This window comes from Serinus canaria, chromosome 3 (genome assembly GCF_022539315.1).
Source record: "Serinus canaria isolate serCan28SL12 chromosome 3, serCan2020, whole genome shotgun sequence".
Lineage (NCBI taxonomy): Eukaryota > Metazoa > Chordata > Aves > Passeriformes > Fringillidae > Serinus > Serinus canaria.
The window spans coordinates 37923096-37946738 of record NC_066316.1 but is presented as its reverse complement, the minus strand read 5'-3'; the positions used below and the strand labels follow the sequence as shown (position 1 = coordinate 37946738).

General features: G+C 42.9%; 1 protein-coding gene across 1 annotated transcript; it reads left to right on the top strand.

The window, feature by feature from the left end:
• On the top strand, nt 1-22632 carry MRPS18A (mitochondrial ribosomal protein S18A). Its single transcript, XM_009092069.4, has 6 exons — nt 1-157; nt 322-353; nt 3816-3920; nt 12315-12438; nt 13216-13282; nt 21837-22632. Exons 1-6 carry the CDS (start codon nt 58-60, stop codon nt 21979-21981), a joined length of 573 nt encoding a protein of 190 aa, XP_009090317.1. The 5' UTR covers nt 1-57; the 3' UTR covers nt 21982-22632.
• The last annotated feature ends 1011 nt before the right edge of the window (nt 22633-23643 follow it).

Here is a 23643-nt window from a genome sequence, read left to right as displayed (position 1 = left end):
GGCAGCGCCGCCCCCCGCCGGCGGAAGCGGCCTGACGGCAGCGCCGGCCGTGGCAAGATGGCGGCGCCCAGCCTGCTGTGCGGGGGCCTGCGGCGGATCTTCTCCGGGCTCCTGGGGAGCGGCTGGGCTGCGCCGCCGGCCCGAGCCCTCCGCCAGGGTGAGTCCGCAGAGGGCTCTGCACGGCCCCGCGCCCCGCTGCTGTCCTTGAGAGATGGTTGCGGTCACTGTAATTTGCCCGCTCCTCCCGCCCCCTCCCAACTACTACTTCTTTCAGTCTGTATGGGTCTCATTGTGGCTTCCCGTCTCTTTTTTATTTTGCAGTCGTGGAGGTGACTGAAGGCAACACGACCACAGTAAGTCCCTGCACCCCTTTTCCTTGGTAGCTGCCTCTGCCGTGGCTTCTCGCTCCTTCAGCCATGTGTGTGTCCGTGCCCTACCCAACAAGCAAAGGAAAAAAGAGGACACTTTTCTGCTTGAAAGGCCTCTCAGGTTGTGCAGGCAGAGCCAGGGTAGGGATTTGCTGGGAGTGCAGGTTAGCACTGAAGGGTTTGGCTGCTGAAGGAGACAGGATTATCACCCTGTTGCTGGTGACAGGTTCCTCCAGCCAGAGCCACTCAGGAGCCCCAAACCCCTCTCTGCGGCCCGGCTAAAGTCGGAATCCCTGACCAGAGGCATTCAAGATCTAAAACACTAGAGGCCATTCTTCAGACGGAGTCGTTTCCTTAATTGGTGCCATTTGGCATCGTCTTGAGTCTGCATAGGCACTAGGGAGGATTGCTAGTGGCTTTGTCACTTCATCCTGCGCTGGCAGTGTGATGTGGCATTGCAGGACGGGTCTGTATCGCCTACATGCCACACACATCTCATGCCTTTGATCTGTGTTGTGTTTGTTAACTGCCGCGTGTGCCATACTGGCTTCAGGTGATACAGAGCTTCCATCTTACAACAGACATGGTAAAAAAATATATAAATAAGTGAAAGGGGTGTTCTCAATGAAAACTACTCCTGAAAGTGAAACAGAAGTTCTCAAGTAACTGTTAAAGAAGAGCATCTTCTTAGCTACAGTTTAAGGCAGGAAGGGAAAGATTAAGGCAGTAGAATTAGAACTTTGCATAATTAGCACCATCTAATATGTTATACTTTTATCAAGAGAATTGTCTTTTTTCTTGAAGCACTGAAATTACTGAAGAGGAAAGGAGATTGCATTATTCTGCTTACATTGCATATGTCAGTAGCACTATATGCCTTGGCTGCAGAGAGATATAGATAGATAGCTAGATAGCGACATAGATAGATAGATATGTGTATATAAGATGAGGAGAGTTAAGGAGGAATTTGGGAATAGCTAGAGAAGAGTGCACTTAAATATTAATCTATATGTGCATAAATAATAATAAGGGGATGGGGGTATTTTGCTTGCTAATGAAACAAAAGAAAGAACCTGCTTGTTCATGCCTTTGAAACTCTTAAATATTTTTGTCAGAAATATATTTTGTTGAAAGTTTTGTTGTATTTGTGCTAGCAGACATTGTCATGTCTGAAACCTTCATGGAGCAGATAACTTACTCTATTTAATACTACATATCTAAAATATATGGCAGCTAGCAAGATGTTGTACGACTGTCAACAAAAAAATAAGTTTAAGGTGTGGCAATAGGTATGATGGAAAGTATGTATTTTTTGCCTTCAAATGAAAAATTACTAATCTTTGCCCAGAAACCTGAAGAGAAGAGCTTGCAAGTGTGACCTGAGGTTGTTTTAACAAGGGAGTGTGCACACCAACAAAACACACTCAGTGGATTGCTATATTTTTCACTCAATCAATTTCAAAGGGGATGTAAATTATATTCTCAAAAGTCCAAAACATCAACTGAGGCTTGAACTAGAAAAAGTAAGCGTTGCATTAGCAGAGCCATTTATGAAAATAACTCTTCCTGGAGATCTGGGTATATTTTTTGTGTTATATCCTAGCATCAGTCTGGAATCCATCAATGCCCCTAAAAGAGGAAAATGTTGTCAAAAGTGGTGTAAATTGACAAACCAAAGGGCTGATATGTTTCTCAGTGTATCCATTGGTCACTCCATTTTATCCTGCCAATTCTACATCAGTTCTTCCCTGAATCCATATTTCCCTGTTCATCTTTCTGTGTCCTTTTTTTTAATCAGTATTGAAAGAAGTGTTTGAGTTGAACCAGTTAATAAATCCCAGAGAAATACAGATTTCATCAGCATACTGAGAATGTAGAGCCCCTACACTCCATTTTAGATGTTTAATAGAAAAACAGCAACTGAGTGGATTAACAGTATAGAAGTCCTCAGCAGCTGGGAAGTAATTGCCAAAACTTGTACACTGAAATATATCTCAAGAAAAATTTGTCTCAAGAAAAATTGATGTTGAGGCATCATTCTTTATTTATGTCCAAGATACAGTCTTAGTACAGTCTGAAGCCAGACTGGCAAGAATCAAGGCTAGATACACCGGCTCCCCTGAAAATAACTTTACTGATTAATAGAAAATTAGATACTGGCCTACATCTTATATTCATAGTTAAGTACTTGTTTTTGTAAAATTGGCTGTTGTACTTGTACTTGGAGGAATCTTACTTAAAAATTGACAATTCTGTCTGAGGTACTGAGATGTAAACCTGTTTCCCTTTTATCATCAGAAAGGCAGAAATCTGTCATATTAAATAGTTCTGTGAGTTCAGCTGGATGCCAGTTTCCAGTGCACACTTACAGGAAAGGTCATGCTTTTCTCTTCCTAGGTTTTCAGGCACAGAACCTGATGTTTTCTTAAAAGTAATCCTGCATTCCACCCTGGTTTTGCATTCTACCAGAGCTTTTCAAACTCTGGTGCTTGCACTCTCTGAGGCTGACAATTAGTGTTCAGAATTGGCTTTTAATCTTAATTTGATCAGAGGAAACTCCAAAATCTTGGAGAAAAAAATAGCGTAGTTTTATTGTATCTTCATTTGGGTGCAATTTGAGAGAGCTCCTGTTTCCATTAGTAAGTCCTCAAAAAAGAAAAAAAAAGACAAGTGCACATGCAGATAGACTTCGTATTTCTAACACATCTCTGAAAAGGAAACAAATTTGTCAAGTTCTTCCTTTGCACACCTGGTGCATCTATTTGCATGTTATTTGTGAGAAAACTTGAGTATTAGATACCCCCACTTTATAGTGATGTACAAAATATAATTTTATATGTCGTAAAACATTTGTTCAGAGAATTAAATGGGATAAAATATCAGTGTTATAAAATAAATCTACAAGCCCCACAGACATTTCCTAACTATCCTTTCTTAAATTTAAATTTTGCTCAGAGTTTTCCCTGCTGGTGATTTATAATCCAGCAAGCCCCTATATGTTTTCAGCTATAACATGCATCTGCTATTCTGTGAAATTCTCATATTCCCAGAAGAAAAGTGATTTTAAAGCTTTTAGCTAAAGCCTCTATGCTTTCAAGGCATGGTGGTTCAAAAGAGTACTGCAATAAGTGGAATTCAGGTGAATATGAGAACTGCACACTGACTGTCAACTAGTTTACATTTAGAATAACATACACAAGAATTTGCCAAAGGGTTTTCTATGCCCTTTGAATTTGTCCTTCTCCCCATAGTCTGTAGCATAAGCACACCAAAGGGCTGGTTATATCTCTGTAAAAGTGAGTTGAATGATGTACATGCTGTTCCCCTTACATCCTCACAGAAGTGGGCAATGTACTGTGGACTCAATGAAAAGTATTCATTGAGTCACAGGTGCAGGTAGAGCTGTAAGATGTGCCTGATCATTGCATGCTTTGAATTGTTTCCTAGATTGAAGGGAGAATTATAGAGGATGCTGAAGCACCACCTCCTCCAAACCCCTCTGGTCAGTGTCCCATCTGTCGCTGGAACCTGAAGCATAAGTATGATTATGTGGTAAGTTTAATGAGGGAGTTCCCCCAACCCTCATCACTGGACAAGTATTGCTCTCAGATCTACACACCCCACAACCTGCCCCTCTTGAGTTTTCCTGGGTGTGGTAAAGATACTTTACTCCAGCTCTACTTCTCTTGGGTACAGCAAGAGCCTCCTCCACAGTAATTGTGTTCCTTGACTAATGGTGTTCCTGGCAAAAAGGATGAGCTTGTATCAAATAGAAGATTTGGATTTACTCACATGGCTATCTGATCTGAAAGGCCATATAGCCCTTCTGTGCCCAGCTGCCTTTCACAATTGCACTTCCCAGAGAATTAAACTGGGATGTAGCATTTAGTCAGTGGATACAGGCCCAGCTCCAGAGAGGCCAGAAGACTTGACTAGGTCGCTTATATGACTTCAAGCACTACAATTTCTCATTTGTCCTTGTTCACTAATTTAGTAACTGTTTCATACAGCTTTTAAAATTCTTCATGAGTATGAAGGAGCATACATTTTTACTTACCTTGCAAGAGAAAAGAACAGGTTTTATTCAAGCATATTGTAGGAAATGCTAATGAGAATTTTATTAACTAAGGAATGGATAACTAATGCTAAACCTAGAATATGGGAAGGAAATCCTATAGTGCTATAAAACAAAAGCACAACAGTCATGAATGCTTCAGAATAAGAAGCATGATACAGCAGATGCAGAATGTAACTTTACAAGAGGTCACTCAGACACAGAGTTTACAAAAGAACTGAATTATCCTCTTGCATGCTCAAAACCCAGAACTGGAATTAGAAAAGAAGAAAAACAGACAGGAACCTGCTGTTACTAAGATAAGGCAACAGAAAACTCAGAATAAGCTAATGTCAATGGAATTAGAGAGGGGGACACAAATACATTGGAGAAAAAGAAATGTTTGTGAGGAAGTCCACTATTGAGAGGAGAAGGGGACTGAAAGCCACTTTGGTTTCAAAATGACTGTGCTGCTTGTTTGTAGTCCTAGTGCACACATGCATAGGAAAAATTATGTTTTAGTGTCTGTGTATTGATGGCAATCTGCAAATGTAAGACAACAGGGAAAAACAAATACAGAAATAACCTAAGCATTGAATTAGGTACAGACCAGCAGGCCTGTATTGCATATTGCCACAAGGTCTTGAAGGAATTAGCTAACAAATACACTACTTCACTCACAGGATTTTTTTAAAGCATAAAAAATAATCCTAGGGAATCACCAAATGGTTTGAAAACTGCAAGTGACATACTAAGTAGATAAGAGAGGAAGGAGAATGATGCTGATGATTACTCATTGGTAAATAAAATGTTGCAAATTCCAAATAAAAGGTGTCAGCTAGGATTAAAAGCAAATAACCTGTTGGATATGACTAATTAAGGCTCATGAATTATGAAGAATATGAATACAGCAATAGTACCTGACAAAATACTTGCAATTACTCCAAACAGGTGAAACAACTGATGTGAGATGTAAATGAAATAATGTTTAGTGTCTTTCAAAGCCTGTGTTGCAGAAATGGAGGCATTTAGAATCTGATGTTGTCAGGAATTCTTACTCAGGCTGGGTGCAATATTTAACAGTGAAATAAGTTGGGGGCAGGGGAGTATTTAGTGTTTTCTGGCCTAGTTTCTCAATAACATGGGAAACCTGGATATACAATTCTTGTGTTTTTTGGGATCCCTGGGTGAAGGAAGGGAAGGATAAATCTGACTGCATGTTCTTAGAAGGTTAATTTATTATTTTATGATACTATATTATATAAAAGAATACTATACTAAACTATACTAAAGAATACAGAAGGGATACTTATAGAAGGCCAAAGGATAATAATGAAAACTTGGGACTCCTTCCAGAGCCCCGACACAGCTTGGCCGTGATTGGCCATTAGGTCAAAACAATTCACAGCAGAAACCAATAAAACAATTACCTGTTGGTAAACAATGTCCAAACACATTCCAAAGCAGCAAAACACAGGAGAAGTGAATCAGATAATTATTGTTTCCTTTTTCTCTGAGGCTTCTCAGCTTCCCAGGAGAGAAATCCTGGGCAAAGAGATTTTTCAGAAAATACAACAGTGACATACAATGAGTTTGCAGATCATAATAAATTAGATGAAATGAAAAATACCATTAAGCTTTGTAAAGTACTACAAAACCTGATCATGTCTGTTTTGTGTGGCTCGCGTTTGAATGCAGAGGTTCCTTGCAATTCTTTTTCATGGTTACTGAATTGTGTAGTGATCAAAACCAACTTGTTACTTACTCTGGAAAATACTTTTTTAAGGTTCATATCATTTTATGTGACTTATAAATGCAAGACATAAACAGCATCATTAAACTCAGTAATTCTAGAGATTTACAGAACGCATTCCCATGAGTCACACATTTAGAGCCCTTGAGAAACTATAAACTGATGTTCAGGGATGAAATAAGTTATGGCACTGGCTCACATCTTGGAAATATATATGTAGACTTACACAGATCCAGTTCCTGCTGCCAAGTGTGGTAGAACACTCCACTGACTATCTGGAGAGATAATGCCATCAAGAACCAAAGATGTTTTAGACAATGTGATTCTGTAGAGTCTGAGTTCCAGGATTAGAAATTGGTCACAACAGACAGTGTGAAACATGAGTTTTACATGTGTTTGTAGGGTGAAGTAAGTTACGAGTTTTCTTCCACACCTCACTTTGATTCTTAGATCCTGATTTCTACTGTGCATTAAGGAGGCAAGAGAAGACTAAATGTGAAGAGAGATTCTGCAGCCAGTTTTGAGAATCATTGCTAAGATAATTTCTTATCTAGGATAAGAAATTGTGGTGCTGAGAGACAATCTATGAATGTAGATTCATCTTAGCTGTCACACAGATTTTGAATGCATGTGCATCTAGTGTGTATCCAGTGCTGCTTCTGGATAAAGCTTAAGAGGGCACTGTGAACTGGTATTTTCAAATTGCAGATGTTTCTTACCTCATATTTAGAAGCATTCCTCTGTGGAGCTGATTAGAACTAGGAGAAATTTGAGTTCTGGAATAGACCACTTCTCGCTTGTCCCTTATGTTTTTGAATGCTTTGTACTAGTCACGTATTTTCAGGATTTTCAATTGTTATTTTTTTCAAATGTTAAAATCTCCCTCTTCTGCACTAAAGTACTCTCTGCTATTTTATTCTCTGCTGCAGCTGTGGTGAGCAGCAGAATCATGAGATGCTTAAGTAGTGAAGTGCAGGCATTTAACTCTGTGAGCAATTAAACAGTGGGACATTTTTCTCAATAATGGTTAATTGTCCTAAGTGTCTGTAAATTGAGAGCAGCTATTTTTGTTAAGATATAGCCTAGTTCATACAGCATAACCTATAAGATGAGCTTGGTGAGAGATTGGAATAGATGGTGTTCCTTTGAGATTGATAAGCTGAGATCAGTCTGTTGCACAGAAAGGAAAGTGTGAGCTTTTTTGCTTGGGACGCTTGTAATTGGACTGAATGAGGCACTATGAAAAGGGAAGTGTTGAATTAGCCCCTGAGGGAGTTGAGTAATATGACCTCACAGGACTTTCCTTTTGTCATGTGTCGCTAGCAGTCTAAAGTAGTGGCATAATGAGTTACTCTGGCTGTCAGAGAACTGGGGGACCAGTGTCTCCAGAGTCATTAATCAATTGAACAGGCATTGTGAGCACTAGCAGGTCATGATTCCAACCTGCCTCAGCTGTGGTGTTGAGGGCTGCAGTTGTCTTTCCCAGTTCAATCCTGATCCTCTGGTGTGGCTCAGGATAACAGAGCTTAAATATAAATTCCCACAGTTTGTGGTCTGCATGTGTCTGTCTGTCCAGTGAAACAGATCTCAGTTTATTTTTTTTCATATCCATCAGAGATAAAAAAATCATTTTGGTCATTGTACAGATGCAACTGGATTGAAACCTACAGTTCTTTTACAAAATGCGTGGAGAATGGTGTACAGCTCCCCGGAGTAAGGGGGAAAGGAAAAACTGGACTCTTGCATAACTGGAAATAATGACTGACAGTCTTGTCCGAGACAGGCCAGTAGTAATTTGGCTGCACAGATAGAACTGTTCTTGCAGTAAATGAAAGTTTTAATGAATCAGATGTCAGTCAAGGATCCTGCTTTTCCAAGTGTCTGCAGACATTAAAATGCAGGTGCCTCTGCCTTTTGGTTACTATCTATTCACAAGAATATGTGGTACATAGTGCTCCATCTAGCAAGTTTGTCCAGCCCTTTTAGAAGTGGAGGCTAAACTTGTTTTTCATTTCCCCCCCTTACCCACTTCAAACATCATTAGTTTGACTAGGCAGTAAATATGTCATCTTGCTTTGGCAACAGTTAGGGGAAATCGAACTTCAGGCTTTGCCTATTAGCCCTAGATTAATTCAGTCCAAGTTGTTTTCATCAAATGCTGCAGATTGCAGGGGTGGGAATCTGGGTCCAGCCTCATGGGAGCTGTCCAGTGATTAAAGCAAATCAGTGGTTACAGGCTTGGCTGTCCACTAGCACAAAATGTGAATTTCATGGAACATGACGGCACCATGAGAACTTGCCAGACATATTTTTTAATTTGACCGCTCCATGTACTTGTTCACTTCCCTCCACAGCTGCCCCATGAAGTTGGCTGTACCTGTCTGCTTTGTCCCAGTGGTAAGATACATCTGTGTGAATATTCTGGGAGAGGCACCTGGCCTGTTAACTGTGGGGAATCTTTAGAAATGGACAAACCTTTGGTCAAGTGTGCAGCATTTTAAGCCAAGCAGCATGACTGTGATTTGGAGCTGTAGCAGCTGGGACATGACTGATGATTTCAGTAAAGAAATGACTGCCACACCAGGGTGTTGGTCAGTTGGTGACAGTGTTGGTCAGAGATGATAACATAGAACAGATTCTCTTGATTTTTTTTTTTCCACAGGGAGAAAAAAAAATATTATCTCCATTTGCTTCCCACTACCCCCTTTGCATGGAAATACTTGATAACAAGCCTGTAACTCCATGAGGTGTGGTGCTAATACGAGAAATCACTTGGACCACACACACACCCTTCAAAAGAGTGTGTGGCCTACTTAGGCTTTCATAGCTGCAAAGACTGAAACTGCCTCAAATTTGTCATCAGCTCTCCTCTTCCTCTTCTCCACAGAGTAATGCAGCAGGCTAGTAGCATAGTCATGCAAGTTTTTCTCTTTCTAGGTACTTAGAGCTGAACAGTCTTATCACTTAGGGAAGTGGTATGTGCTAAATGGCAGATTGAGCTGTTAGTGATTTGAAGATCCAAACAGCTAAAGAAGAGGAAAAAGGGGGAATAGAGACCTGCTCTGGTTTCCTGAATCCAATCCAGTGGAGTGGTCAAAAGTCAATGCCCTTGGACCTTTTGACTACTTCAGGAGTGGTCAAAAGTCAATGCCCTTGGACATTTTGGCTGGCCTCCATCCAGTTTCTACTAGTGCAGCTGGCACCATCTGGTGCCCTGGTTACTGTTTTCCTTGACAGGGCCATATTTAGCTGGGCTGAGGGATACTCTGCTTCCCTTTAAGCATGGATGGCCTCCCAGGAGCCCACTGCCAGATGTCTTTTCTCCTTTGGATACAGCATAGTTCTGTAGGGTGCCTGTAAGTAATTTTGTATCAGTGAGGTATTAAAGTCAGTGTCTAAATGTCAGTGGGCCTACATGACATGCCATGTTTTCAAAGGAGCTGGATCTGAAAATCAGTCTGAACATGTTCTAGACTGTAGACAAGTGGATGCAGAAAACAAGCCAATTATGGGAAGAGGGAAACTGCATGTCATGATGATAATAGTGAATATAGGATTGATTGGGGGTGGGGGTGGGGGTGGGAAGGACAAAAACAAACCACAAAACCCCCAAACAAATAAAACCCCTCAACATTTGTCTATAGCACTTGTAACGAGCATTTTATCCCAGGTGACTGGAATCCATTTTTAAAAAGAGTAGGAAGGAGAAGCCTGAGAACTACTGACCTATCAGCCTCACCTCTGGGCCTAGGAAGATCACGGAACGTCCCCCTAGAAGCTGTGCTAAGGCACATGGATAAGAGGGAGAAGATTTGATACAGCCAACAAGGCTTCACTAAGGGCAAGTTCTGCCTGGCAAACCCAGTGGCCTTCAGCAATGGAGTGACTCCATCAGTGGACACGGGAAAGGCTTTAGATGTCATTTCTCTGGACTTCTGTAAAGCCTTTGATGTGGTCCCCATAATATTTTTCTTTCTAAATGGAGGGGAGATAGACTCAATGGCTGGACTGTTAGATGCATAAGGTGTTGGTTGGACAGTCACATCCAGAGAGTAGTGGTCAACTGCTCAGAATCTGATAGACATCAGTGACAAGCGGTGTACCTCAGGGGTCCTTACTGGGACCAGTTCTGTTTAGTACTTTCACTAATGACATAGACAAAGGGATTGAGTGCACTTTCGTCAGGTTTGCAGATGTCACAACTGAGGGGTGGGATGCTTGTCCAGAGGAACCTGGACAAGTTCAATAAATGGGCCTGTGGGAATTTCATGCAGTTGAACAAGAACATCTGCAAAGTGCTGCACCTGGGTCAGTGCAGCCCCTGCTATCAACACAGGTGGGGAATGAACAGATGGAGAGCAGCCCTGGGAAGGACTTGAGAGTGCTGGTGGATGAGAGGCTGGACATGACCCAGCAATGTGCATTCACAGGCTAGAAACACAATTCTATCCTGAGCTGCATCAAAGAGTGCCCAGCAGGGCAAGGGAGGGAATGAACTCAATGATCATTAAGGTCCCTTGCAACCCAAACCATTCTACGATTCTACGAGAGCATCTCTCAGAATCCATCATTACCAGAAGGGCGCCCTAAATTCCAGCAGCCCCCTTGACGGCTGAGCTGGTCTTGTGCAGTGGGCTGGGTGAATAATTCCTAGTTAGCTAGATTTCTGAATACTCACTTTATATTCACTCGTGATTATTTGCTTTTGTAAGGCCAGTAAATAAAGGTAAGAATGCTCCAGGGAGCTCTTTGTAGAACAGCAAGGGTGGGGGGTTAGGAACAGGTCTGTGAATCTGTGAACTGGCAGTCAGAATCACCCAACATGAAAAGCAACAAGTACTCTTTGCTCTTGCCTGTTGCCCTGGCTGAGGGGTGCAAAGTTCTGCCATGCCTCGTTTGAAGTCGCTCTGTCTGGATGCTCGCTGGCTGGTCCCCTCAGCCTGCAGGCAGCTTCTGCATGGTCCTGCTGCCTCAACCAGGAGCATACTTAAAACAGCCATGGAGAATTAAACTCTCAACCAGCAACAAGTCTGTTGAAGGGGAAATAACAAGTGGGAAGTGTCTGGAGTCCATTTGGGCCAACTTATGCTGATGTCAGGATGTCAAGGATGCCTGCTTATATTGGCCTGAGGAGTATCTTTGAATACCCCCTTGGGTATCTAGCTCTGGTATTGTGTGTGGAAATGGAGAGCAAGGATCTGAATCCTGGGCTGTTGTACTGTGTACAGTTAATGGGACACTTGTGCAACAGCTGTTGCTGCTGTGTTTAAAAATTTGTCATTCCAGCCCTGTGATACTATCTGATCCTAGAGATCCCTTTAAATTGTTTTTATTTAAAAGGCTGCTTTACATTTCCAGGGTTTTTAATTGTAAAGGTCAGCAGCAGCGTAGTCTAAATTGTTCTTGAATCACAGACAAGCCCTCAGCATGCTTCAAGTGCTCCTTTCGTCCACCATGACTGTCACAGCCCCACCTAATGCACGCACAGTTGGGGGAGTGAGTGTGGCAATTTATCCTATTAGTCCTTTCTCATCAGCACATATTCTTTTCTTACATAAAGCTTCCTCATGCAACATCTTGGACCATTTCCCTGCTCTCCACCCCTCCAGAGAGACCTGAGGGAAGCTACACCATGGGAAACTAGATAAAAGTTTGAGAAGTAGGTAGCAGAGAACAGTCCTGCTCTGAGGGAACAAGGAGGGAGTCAGAGGTGATCTAACATATCTGTGAACTTCAGGACAGCAGCTGTGATGGCATTTCAAGTTGTGTAAACAATATCCATCTGTAGGTCTTGTGTAACTCTGATTACCTAGGACACATTATCTTAGCAAGAATCTTGGAGCAAGTAGTGAAACAGTGAAGGAGCAGGGATTGCAGCTGACATCATATGTTTACGCTAGTGAAGTCAGGGGAAGACTCAAAACCATCTGAGTGACCTTACTAAGCTAAACTGGCAGGCAGTGACAGCAAGCAAAAGCCACTTGTTGCCAAGCTGCAGACAAAATGCATAGGGAGGAATCATTGTTTGTTTTACATTGTTTTGAGTTCTGTACACAGCACAAGGCTCAGCACAACACCTGCAGTCAGTGCAATGAAGGTAGCTGGGGCACTGATGGTTTTGCCGTTCTCTTTCCCTCAGGATGTCTTGCTGCTCAGTCAGTTTATCCGTTCAGATGGAGGGATGCTGCCACGAAGGGTCACAGGCCTCTGCTTGGAGGAGCACAAGAAGGTTGCTGTGTGTGTGCAGATGGCTCACCGTGCAGGTACATAACTCTGCCAGAGATAACCCCTGACTGTAGGATACCTACTGAACCCCTTAAGAGGGGTCTCCTGCCCAGTTGGTATAGCTCAGTGAGATGTCATTGTCCAGTCACCCAGCAAACTCATTATGGTCCGAGTGCTGGGACAGGGTGATGGAACAGACACTACTTGTTCTGCTCTCTCTATGTCCTGACTCTTGCCTTGACAGCAGACATTTATCCCCGTAGATGAGACAAATGTTGCAGAAAGATCTAGGAAGTGGCTCAGTCTCCAGTAACTAATGATTAAACACCTGCACTGAAATTACTTGGTTTACCTAAGCTTGACCTACCCCATTAGTAACGTGCAACTCTGCCATCTGCCATGTGATGACTTTTTTACTTTTCCCAGGTTGACACAGTCAAGAGTATTGTGCTGATCTTTGTGCCTGGTACCTAAGTTGTATCCAAGTTAAATGGACTGAGAATTTTCATAGTCAGATTTTCCATTCTGGAGATGGAATCTGATGAGACACCAGTGCTCTGTGTCCTCTGTAAAAGCCTCTGTGATGAGCCCAAGTGACAGTGTCTTTGGTGTATATTTCCTCCCTATTCCCAGCCCAACTTCCATCTTCTCTGGCTGGGGTGCAGGTTCAGCAGTGACTGAAGATAAAATACCCTTTCTAATGTACTTGAGCTTTTGTTGTGCTGTTGCCTGGCTTATGAGGTATAATGTGACTTCTGAATGCAGTAGAAGCAAAGAGACACTGCAAAATATTCTCACATCTTTTTCTGTTTCAGGTTTGTTTCCAAACCACAGGCCTCCACTTCCTGAAGGGCATGTTCCCAAGAAACCCAAGCTGAACAGGTGAATAGTCTTGTCTTTCCACATTTCTCTTATTTGGGAATAAATTGGGAACAGGAAAGCAGTTCCTCACAACAGGGTGAGAAATGCCTCAGGCAGCAGGGTTCATAAAGAGTACTCAGCATTTTGGAGAAGATCTGTCACGATATTCTTCTGGCAGTCTTTTAATGACAAGTTGTATCTCATATAAACCATTTATTCACACAAGATTAAAACTGCTGCACATGTTAGAGTCTGCCTGCCCTTCCTCAGCTGTGCTCACCTCCTCATCACTAACAATCGGTAAGGCAGTCACAGGAGGATGCCACAGATAGAGTCACAGCAGCACAGCGTAGCTGAGGTTGGAGGAGGGAGGCCTCTGAAGATTGTCTAGTCCAAGCTCGCTGCTTAAGCCAAGTCACCTAGAGCAGCTTACTCAGAACTATGTCCAGCCAGGTTTTGAGTACATCCAAGGGTTGACCTTCCCCAGATTCTTTTGAGGGCAGCTTGTTGCAGAGAACCAGCCTCATACAAGATGGTGTTTCTTACATTCAGACAGAATTTCTTTTTTAATTTATGCCCATTGCCTCTTGTCCTGTCACTGAGCACCAGTGAGGGGGCAGAGCCCGCCCCTTTCTTCTTTACACCGTACTTCAGGTACTTACTAACACTGGTAAGACCTCACTGAACCTTCTTCTCTTCAGGCTGAGTAGTCCCTTTCTCTTAGCCTTTTTAGCCCCCAACAGCAGGAGGGTGCCCAGGCAGTGATACCAGCAGTGAGGAGGGCAGGCCAAGCAGCCAGCAGGAGCCCATCACAGGCCTGTTACCTTCTGTCCCATTCCAGTTTCCTCCAGTCAGCAATTCACCCTCTGCCTGCACTTCCCCCTCCCCAACCTGAATGGCCCCTGGCCTTTGGTGGGCAAAGGGAAAGCCTGCAGCTGCCTCCTGCTCTGTGCTGGGCGCTTGGAGGTGCTAATCCCCTGTTTATAACCTCACACTTTGTTTCCATGGGGATGTCAGAGCGGTGTACGAACCTCGCATTAGCAAACCGGGGGGTTACCAGAGGCCATGGGGCTGCCGCTGGGAGAGCTTAGACTGCAAGGCTGGAGACTCCTGCATTTCAGGTCTGACTCTACAGTGGAGATTTGAGAGAGGCTCCTGGAAATGCTGGCAGGCTGCATAATGGGTATCTGTGAGGGTCAAATTAAAGGACTCTGTTTGATGCAGCTCTGTAGCCATCAGATACTTCAACTGTAATAACTTCTTCCTTGTGTCTTACAAGTCTTGAAGATTCTTTAGTATCTGTGTCTTATCTGGCAGCTGTGGGGTGGAGCGTATTACCTTGTTAGTCTTCACATTGCAACCCTGAGTAGCAGGTTGAGACTGGAACTGGTAGATGCAGTATCTTGCTGGAATCACAGCAGGACTCCAGATCTGATGCCCTGACTCTTACAAATTGTTCTATAGACCTTTAGTAAGAACAAAGAATGAATACCTCCAGATACATTCTGCATGCAAGTAGGTGTGCTACACCTCTAAATTAATTAAATTAGAGATTACTGCATTGCTAGCCCCTCCCTACACTACCCTTGTTTTTCTCTTCCCAAAGAGGGAATGTAGCAGGCCCAGTGGAAGCAGTTTAGAAGAAGAGAGCAGAGCTGTTTGCTGACGATATGGAATAGCACTGAAGTAGGCAGACTTTGGGGTCTTAGTGGAGACAAGAGATTAAGATCAAGAAATGGGATTGAAAGTTTTGATGGTGGGGCTGACACTATACAAATGAGTTCCAGGAACTAGGATGAAGTGCAGGAGTACTTCAGGAATTCTGTTCTCCTGGTCCCTCATGATGCTGTCTTATCTGCCTGTTGGAAGGGGAGAGCTCTGTGTGTTGGAGCCTTGCAAAATCTTGGCCATTCTGTATGAATTTTGACCATGTGAGCCCCCACTTGTACTTCCCTCCTTGCTCTCTGGAGCAGTAGCTGGCATGGCATAAGGCAGGAGTTACAAATTGCTTCCTTCCTCTAGCCTGAAGTGCACCCACATACTGAATGACTGAAGTCATTTAGCTGGTACTTTGGGAATGAAGCCAGAGCTCTTATCAGAAGTTTCCCACATAAATGGCTTGTCCAAGCTTACCTTGTCTTTGCCTCTGTACTTGTTTCCAAAGCTGTAAGTCTGCAGTAACTTGGGAAGCACTCAGTCTCTGGTGCTGCCAAATAGAAGTGAACTGACAGGGGAGAAAAGGGGCAGAAGTGGGCTTGAACTTTGGGGTCAAACAAGCTGCCTTGTTCAATGCCATCAGAACTTGTCTGCATCATCCTCTAAACATGTAATATCAGGGCTATTCACCTGACTTAGCTTGTTCCTTCCTTGTGTTTATGTCTACTGGATTTTCAAGTGCCAATTCAAGAAGAGATCAACAGGATCTAAAGACAGCCTGTTATAGCAGGCAGTGCATTACACAGTTAAGTGATGTATTTTCCAAATCTTAGAGCTTAGTCTCTTTTTGAGATCACTGCATTGGCTGTTCTAGCCATCTTTACCACTCTGCTTAGAAGAGAAGCAGCAGTGCCTTTCTGCACTGCTGCTATGGCCCTTGGAATGTTAACAGGGAGAAACTGAGATGCCTCATGACAGAAACACAGGTAATGTAAGCAATCTGTTGTCTGTCTCTTTACTCTGAATGGGGAAAATCTTCACTTTTGTAAAGGAAAGGCTTCTGAGAAGTCACTGTCTACTTTAGATGTTACCTCACACACTTCTGTGGGAATTTGTAGTCTCTGGGAGCTGCCTGCCACCTTACACTGAGGTGAAGAATGTTTTGCCCATGGTAGAGCTCTTGACATACTACACCATCAGCTGCTAGAATGACAGGACTAAAGCTTAAGATAGCCTTAGGGACTGATTCCACTCACACTACCTGAGACTGAAGGAGATTCATCACTTCAGTGTCATTTGGGACTCAGAGCCCAGTGCCTCTGCCATCATACAGACCTGAGCATTGAATTACTGCATGTAGACTCGGAGCAGCAACTCTGGCCTGGCTGAAGTCTGGCAGAGTACTTCATTTGGATAATCAATCCCTTTAATTTTTTTCCTGTCTGGAAAAATTCTGGTTGGTGCTCCCTGTGGTCAGGCTTCTTCCAAGGCTGTGTCAGTATTTTTGAGAGCAGCTTCATTTGTTGCCAAAAGAGGGACAAATGAGCCTGATGAAAAACTGATGTGTCCCTTAGACAATGTGTACATTGTCTAAGGCCAGCTACACAGGAGGAACTCCTCGGCTCCTGGGCAAATGTACTGAGGAAGTATATAAAGAACTGAGGAGCTGCATTAATGTATACTTTTGAAAGCACTAAAAGAAAGTTCCTCAGCTATATTTTTACTGCAGTTGTGGCTGTCTTGGCTGGAATGTGTGGCCCATGTCACTGTCACCCTGATTAAAGTGAGCCTACTTCAAATCCAAAGAGTCTGGCATGCACTGGCTAGCACCTAGCCGGGATTAAAAGGTATCATGCCACCATATGGAACTATCAGCAAACTGCCTTGTTTTAACAAGGGTCAGGGGTGCTGACATGCCATTGATTTAGTGTAGTGAAGTGTGGATTTATCATGCAGAACCCCTCTGCCTCTCAAGAAGATGCTCTTCTGGTGCTTATTCAATGATGTTTTCCAAAAAGCAGGATTCCTGCTCTGTTTTCCGAACTGGTTGTACTATCTCAATTGTATGAACTTTGGACATCCCCTTCTACATGCCCCAGATTTCTCTGCAAAGTGATAAGGTTTTCCCTGCTTTGCACTGGGTCTTTTGGCACCTGGCCTTCCTCTACCCACTCCATCTCCTTATCCTGTTTCCACTACTGGAATTCAAGAAGAGCAGAATGCTTTGAGAATATCTGACCTGCAAATCCTGCCTTGTACTTGGCTGTCTATTGCGTAATATGGAACATTCACCCATGATGTAATGTAACACAGAGGAGATTGGGAACTGCAGAAGAAGGCATAAGATGAAAGTGAAATGCTAAGCTTTGTGGTCAGCTAAGCTGAGGGTGGTAGGAGATATATAAGAACCCCTTGTGGTCAGAATTCAACTGGGGAGCATTCCAAATCTCCCTCTTCTATCCCCGGCAGTTGGGACACTGTCCAGGTGAGACTTGCCATGATATTTCTCATTTCTTGGACTTCAGTTCTTTGCCTTTTTGCTTTCTGCCTGATTCATTTTTGACAGCAATAGCTCATGAATGTTACAACTTAACTGCTTTACTAGCTATGCTGCTTTTGAAGAATTGGCCATGGGAGTAACTCACATCATCCATGAACTCTTGAGTCTCATGTCCTCACATTCTCTTACCTATCATTTGTCTGCAGAAAGTTGGACATTAGAAACAAATGCAGTTTACCCTGTCAATGCAGAATTACTCCCTACAGTTAATTTTCCTCATGTTTGGCCCAGTCTGGGGCTTTCACTCTTTCCAGGGGATAATTTCACAAGCAAATTTGTCATGCAGCCAAGGATTGTTCCCTCATCCTCAGCCTGTATTCTCCCTTTCAAAACTTCCTGCTGTTATTTCTGCATTTGTTCATGCTCCAGCCTGGCATGTTCCAGTTAAGTGCTGCAGCAACAAAATTTTTTAACTAGCCTGTGAGGCTGAGGAAGTTCTAAGCTATTTCACCAGTATTGTGTAGGGTGACAGACTGTTCCCATACTCCAGAGTTATGTATGTGCAGGCCACCACACACCAGAACCATTTGGGAAACAGTCAAGCTCAGCTGTAGGTCAAACGTCTTCCTTTCAGTAATGGAAACCTGAATAGCTCAGCAGTTTTCTTTTCAGCATGGAAGTTTTTGCATGGAAAATGTGGACTAGCAGTCTATCCAGAACAGTCCCTGAATTCAAGCCAGCATCTAGATGCTCTTTTATTATGGATATAGCGCTCATGTTCTTCTGGTACATCCAAAGTACTGGTTAAAACACAACACTGGGTTGTGAAGTTGTTCCCTATCCAAAAGGACTAGGGGATATCACAGGTTCCCTGACTCTGGGGTCTGTCAGCAAGAGATGCTGTAAGATTATGCAGTACTTGATTCTGAGTGCTCAGCTGCCACTCCATTTCCAGCTTCCTACTGGAAGAGCATAACTTGGCACAGATAGTATCCAAGTCAATCCCGCCTCCATCACCTGAACTGGAGGAGTTGTTCTGTGTTAAGCAAGAGGCAGGCTCCCTACAAATTCCTCATGAATTACAAAGTTCTCAGGCTCTGTGGACACCTCTCATCCCTGGGAGCAGAATCTGGTTTCCCTACTATCAGCATTTCACTCCAGCAGCATGTGGTTCCTCTCATCTGCATGGGAACTGTGTTGTGCATAGCATGTGTATTCAAAAGCAAAGAGCCAGAGGGGCTGCAGGTGAGCAAAGCCAAGAGGTGTCATGGGAAGGGATGTGGCAGGGAGGAGGCAGTCTCGCCAGCACTTTGATCGAGTGCTTCCTGCAGTCTGTAGCCCTCTGCCTTCTGCTCTTAATCCAAACAAAAGCCATATTGAAAAAATTCAGTCAGGGTTCAGAAGTTCAGACTTGAATTGTACCAACGTGGCCTTTGCTTGAGCTGTGTATGTGGTTTTCCCATTTCCCTCACCCTGCACATGAGAGCCTTGTGCCTACTCCTAGGTCCAAAGTGGCAGCCTCCAAGTGGGAAGGCCTGCCCACTGAATAGAATCCATGAAAATGGACTTCCACATGCTACAGAGATTTTAGGCTGTTACAAAGATTGCAGGTGAATTAACCGCAGTTGTTTCCATCAGGGAAATCCCACCAGAGTTCCTATAACGGTTTTTCTGCATAAATTTGTGCACTTGGAGTCTAGGAATTCTTGTTCTTGCTCAGGACCCTACCAAGGGTGCAAGCAGAGCCCTGAGGTGAGTCACAATTCCCAAGACTGGCAGTTATGTCCCCCTTTGCCTAGAGCAGGAGCTCTGCACACTGAAGGGACAGGTGAGGACACTGCAGACCAGCCTCACTTGGCATCCATCTGAAGAGTCTGTCTTGACTCAAGAAAATTCAAGAAAAAGCTACTCAAGAAAATTCAAACACTCTGCCAGTGTGTGTTTGTAGGTGATCATAAAGACTCCCCAAGACAAACCTTATTTGATACAATGAAAAGTAGGAGCACTTGGTGAGAAAAGGCTGTACCCTACCTTTCATGGATGGCAGAGTGTGCAGGGAAGTCCTGTGTGCTGAGCTTTGAAGCTCTCCTCTGTGAGTTTTGTGGATTGTTTTTATTCACAATAAAAAACCCCAAATCTGTGAAATCAGTAGGAAATGGAGTTAGTCAAAGAGGAGAAGGAACTTTGTAGACTGGCTGCTCCCAGGCATCAGGCTTTTGCACTGCTGAATCAAGGTAAAAAAAAAAAAAAAAAAAAAAAAAAAGGAGGCAGCAAACAAAATAGGACAAGTTTGAGTTTGGGACAAAGCAAGTATTAAAAGCCCTAAAAGCAAATGTGCTCCAGGAAGGGAAAGCGTCCAAATGTCTGTTTCAGCTAACAATGAAAAGCCCCAGCCTGCAGTCCCCAAAGGAAGCCAAAAGCCTGGACCAGAGGGCTGGATTAGACCTGCTCAAAAGAGAAATAACAAAAGCTTTAAAATCAGGCCATTACTAAATCCTCCTTCCTATGCAGAATTGGGGTGTGCACTTCCAGCCCCCACACAGAAACAGAGGGATTTTTTAAAAAGCCACTGTCTGTCTAAACCTGCATACAGCATTGATGTGTATCTCACATTCACACATTCACTACTCTCCCAGTGAGATCATTTATTATCACAGGAGCACTTTCCCGTAATCGTGTGGACACGTGACCAGAATTGCACTTGGCACATTGATGCATTAAAACAATTTGGGATTTTTTCCCTCCTTTTCTGTAAGTGTAGTCTTGCAATACCAAAATTTGTGCTACAGCACCCCCCTTGCAGCAAGGGGAATATGAAAAGGAGGACCTAGCCCATGTGCTCATCTAATACCTCTGCAGCTTATTCCAAAGAAGCTGCCTTGCCATGGTCCTTTGCAACATTCCAAACTGGGGACCTGTGTTTGGTCTCTCTGAACTCCCCTTGCATGTGAAATTAGAGACAGAAAAGTCTCTCCTGCTTCCTGTCCCGATGCTGTTATGTAAGGGATTCCACTAATGCACTAGCATAGCATTTCAGGCCAGAAGGGACAAGTTTAATGCATGTATAGGAAAACAAGTGGCTGGATCTTGATATGTGTCGTCACCCAGACCCCTCCTGCTGGTGCTTCTAGGTGTTTTAACTGTCATAAACTCCTCAAAGCAAAGCATTTTGAAAGTGGCTTGATTTCAGAGGCAGAAAGCTCCACATGTGATTTGGTTTGTGCTGATAGGGAGTACTGAGGAAGAAAAGTGCTAAACGGGCTGCTGTTCTGCAGTCTGTAGCTGCCTGGCATAGCAAGCTTTCTTTGTAGCTCTCAGGAATGTGCCAAATGCCTTCAGACAAATGTCTCTGTCCAAAGTTCTTAATATCTCAAATTTGCACGATGCAAATAAAAGGTAACAAAGCTTTTTGTGGGGAGGATGAGTGATTGAGGTTACATTAAGACCATGGGATTACTCAACAGAGGCGTGCAAACATCGCTGGACAAAGTTTATCAGTCTGTTCCAAATTCTAATTTGTTGGAGCATTGTTTGTGCAGATTATGCTAAGGTTTTGCTTTGGATCTTTATTGTCTGAAAAGACTCTTCTTTCTCTAAGGACCTCTATTCCCCTCTCTACTGGTAGCAAAAGATTTAAAGCCTAACAAAACTCCAGGCCACCCAGCCACAGGGTAAGATTTCCAGTAACTGATTCTGGATCTGAAATCCCCTGCCTGTTTGCAAAGCCAAGTCTAAAACTTCAAATGGTAAAAAGCAGAGGATATTTACCAGACACCACTCTTCACAGAGATATGTAGTTGTGATGATAATTCCATTTTAATACCTCTTACACTGTAGGTGCTGACTTCCTGCACTAGCAAGCTCTTACAGCATTGTACAGAGAACACTAGAGCAAATATGGACATATAAAAATACAAGACTAGGCCAGAAACCCATTGCATGCAGAAGTAATAGCTAATTATCCCCCCCAAAGTAAATGTATTCGTTTTTAGAAGCTTTCTCACAGAATTTAGCCTTTGTAATTAGTTTACCTTATTGAGACCAGCTGTTGAAATAACACTTCCCCCAGAGGCTGGATGCATTCAGTCTTGGACTTAGTTGCAATGAAGGGATTTGGCACTCCAGTTTAGCTGCAGGTGGACAACTTGCCAGCAGCCTGGAGACTACACCTGATTTGTTTTGTGAAAATGGAAGCAAGCAGGTGCCAGTGGGTTCAGTAGAGAGATGAGCTTAGAAATTCCAAAACAAACAAAAATTCCAGTGGTCCCTTCTGAATTGAGGGAACTCTGCTCATGGTTATTCCTTTTATAAAGAGGCATGTTAGGGAGGCAAAGGCTATAGTGCCTTGCTTCTGCTTCAGCTGGAACATTTTCTCAGTGATCAGTCTCAAACTGAAATGTGTTTGTGTTGTTTTGACAGGTACCTGACCCGCTGGTCCGTCAGATCTGCAAAGCCCATTTGGAGGAGGGGCCCTAAGTGGTGCAAAAAGCCCTTTCCAGTTGGACACCCTTTGCTGAAGGATAATATCAAATATACACAAAAGCCTCTCTGTTTAAACCACTAGTGGCCAGAACTAGCATAGTCAGTAAGCACATGTCCACTGTTCTGCTGGAATTTTTTTTTCAAGTTTGTCAATATCTCAAATTTTCTTATTCCAAAATTGTCTTTCGTACTCTCTACTGTGTCCAGCTGTGATCTTTTCCTCTAGGAGAATATAAGAGCCATCAAAGCAAAGTACAGTGTGCAGGATGATTTGACGAAAGCAAGGGTCAAAGACTTCTACCTCAAAGCCAGAAAGAATCTGTAGGCTTTTGTTTATGCTCCACAAATAGGTTTGGAAAAGGATGTTTCCTTCTCTTCCCAGCAGTGAGTGGTGTTTTCCCATTAATGTGTGTTTCAACTCAGATTTGTCTCATTTGGGCTTTTGTACCTGTGACATAGATGGAAGAAAAATTTCTCTGCACACTGTATTTTCTCAGCAGTAACAGAAATTGTTACTAACTACTGAAATTAATTTTTTTTATTACTATCATCTGTACTATCCAAATTTTCAGCAGAATGCCTGTGGCAGTGGCAAACAGGTGTGTGTCTTACATGTCCCCTTGAGAATTCCTGGGTTGTTCTTCACTCCTGAATCTGGCCAATACACAGTGTTGACATCCTTGATGACTGCCTGGTTTTTTACCCCTGGCAAATAAATTTTTCATAAATCTTCCATGTCAGTGATATGGTTGCTTCCTGGGATAGTTTGGAACTGATTATCCATCGTGTAATTAAAAGGTGGCACCATTTCTCTCCCTGTGTAGTACATAGAGATATTCCACCTACTGACCATTGCTAATTATGCACCTGGTATGAAAGGCTCATTAAATTTATCGTGGTCATTATTTTGATTCCATTTCTTTGGTATTTATCTGGGGGCTACAAATCAGTACAAAGTTTTTATGTACTACTATGCCAATTAACTTTGTATTGCTTTTATCGGAACCATCTGCTAATACCATCAGCATAGACAGGAACAAAAGGTAAGGATAAACCTGTATTATCCAGGAAATCAAATTAGATTTAAATGGTTCTTTTTAGCCTTATATTGTGAAATAAAAGCCCTAGATTCAGCCCCTTGAGCTGGCCAAGACCTTTTGCTTTGGGAGACAGAGCCAAGACTTCATTAGCCATACTGAGATAAAATCTCTGGCTGACTGTATCTGTTTTATAAAGCTTTGAAAGCTACAGCCCTTCAGAAAGGAAAATATTTGTCTTTATTCTCATACACACAGAAGTTACTCTGTCTTCTAAACCAGGTAGCTCTGCTCAGTGAGCTTTGCTAAAGGAAAAGTCACTGGATTAAACCAGTGTCTTGAGATGAACCTGAAAAAGCACATTTTTCAAGACCAGGTGATGCCTACAGCTATTTTTTTCCTACAGTTAAGTGACATCTTCTAATTCTGGTGAAATCTTAACATCTGAAAAACAAAATACTCTCTTCAGTATGCCTTTCTAGAGCTCAGGGTTTAATACATACCTCTTACAGTATACATCAGCTTTCTGCCCTGACTCCCTTTGCTTTTGTCATTCATAGATGACAGCAGGTATGCATTCATGTTTCCAAATTAGTTCTTGTGTAAGCAAGGTGCTTTTGTAATCAGACAGATGGTCTAGGTTTGATTTCTGACCTAGAGCTTGCCTGTCAGGGAAGAAAATGCCACTTGTTACTATCTAAAAGAGC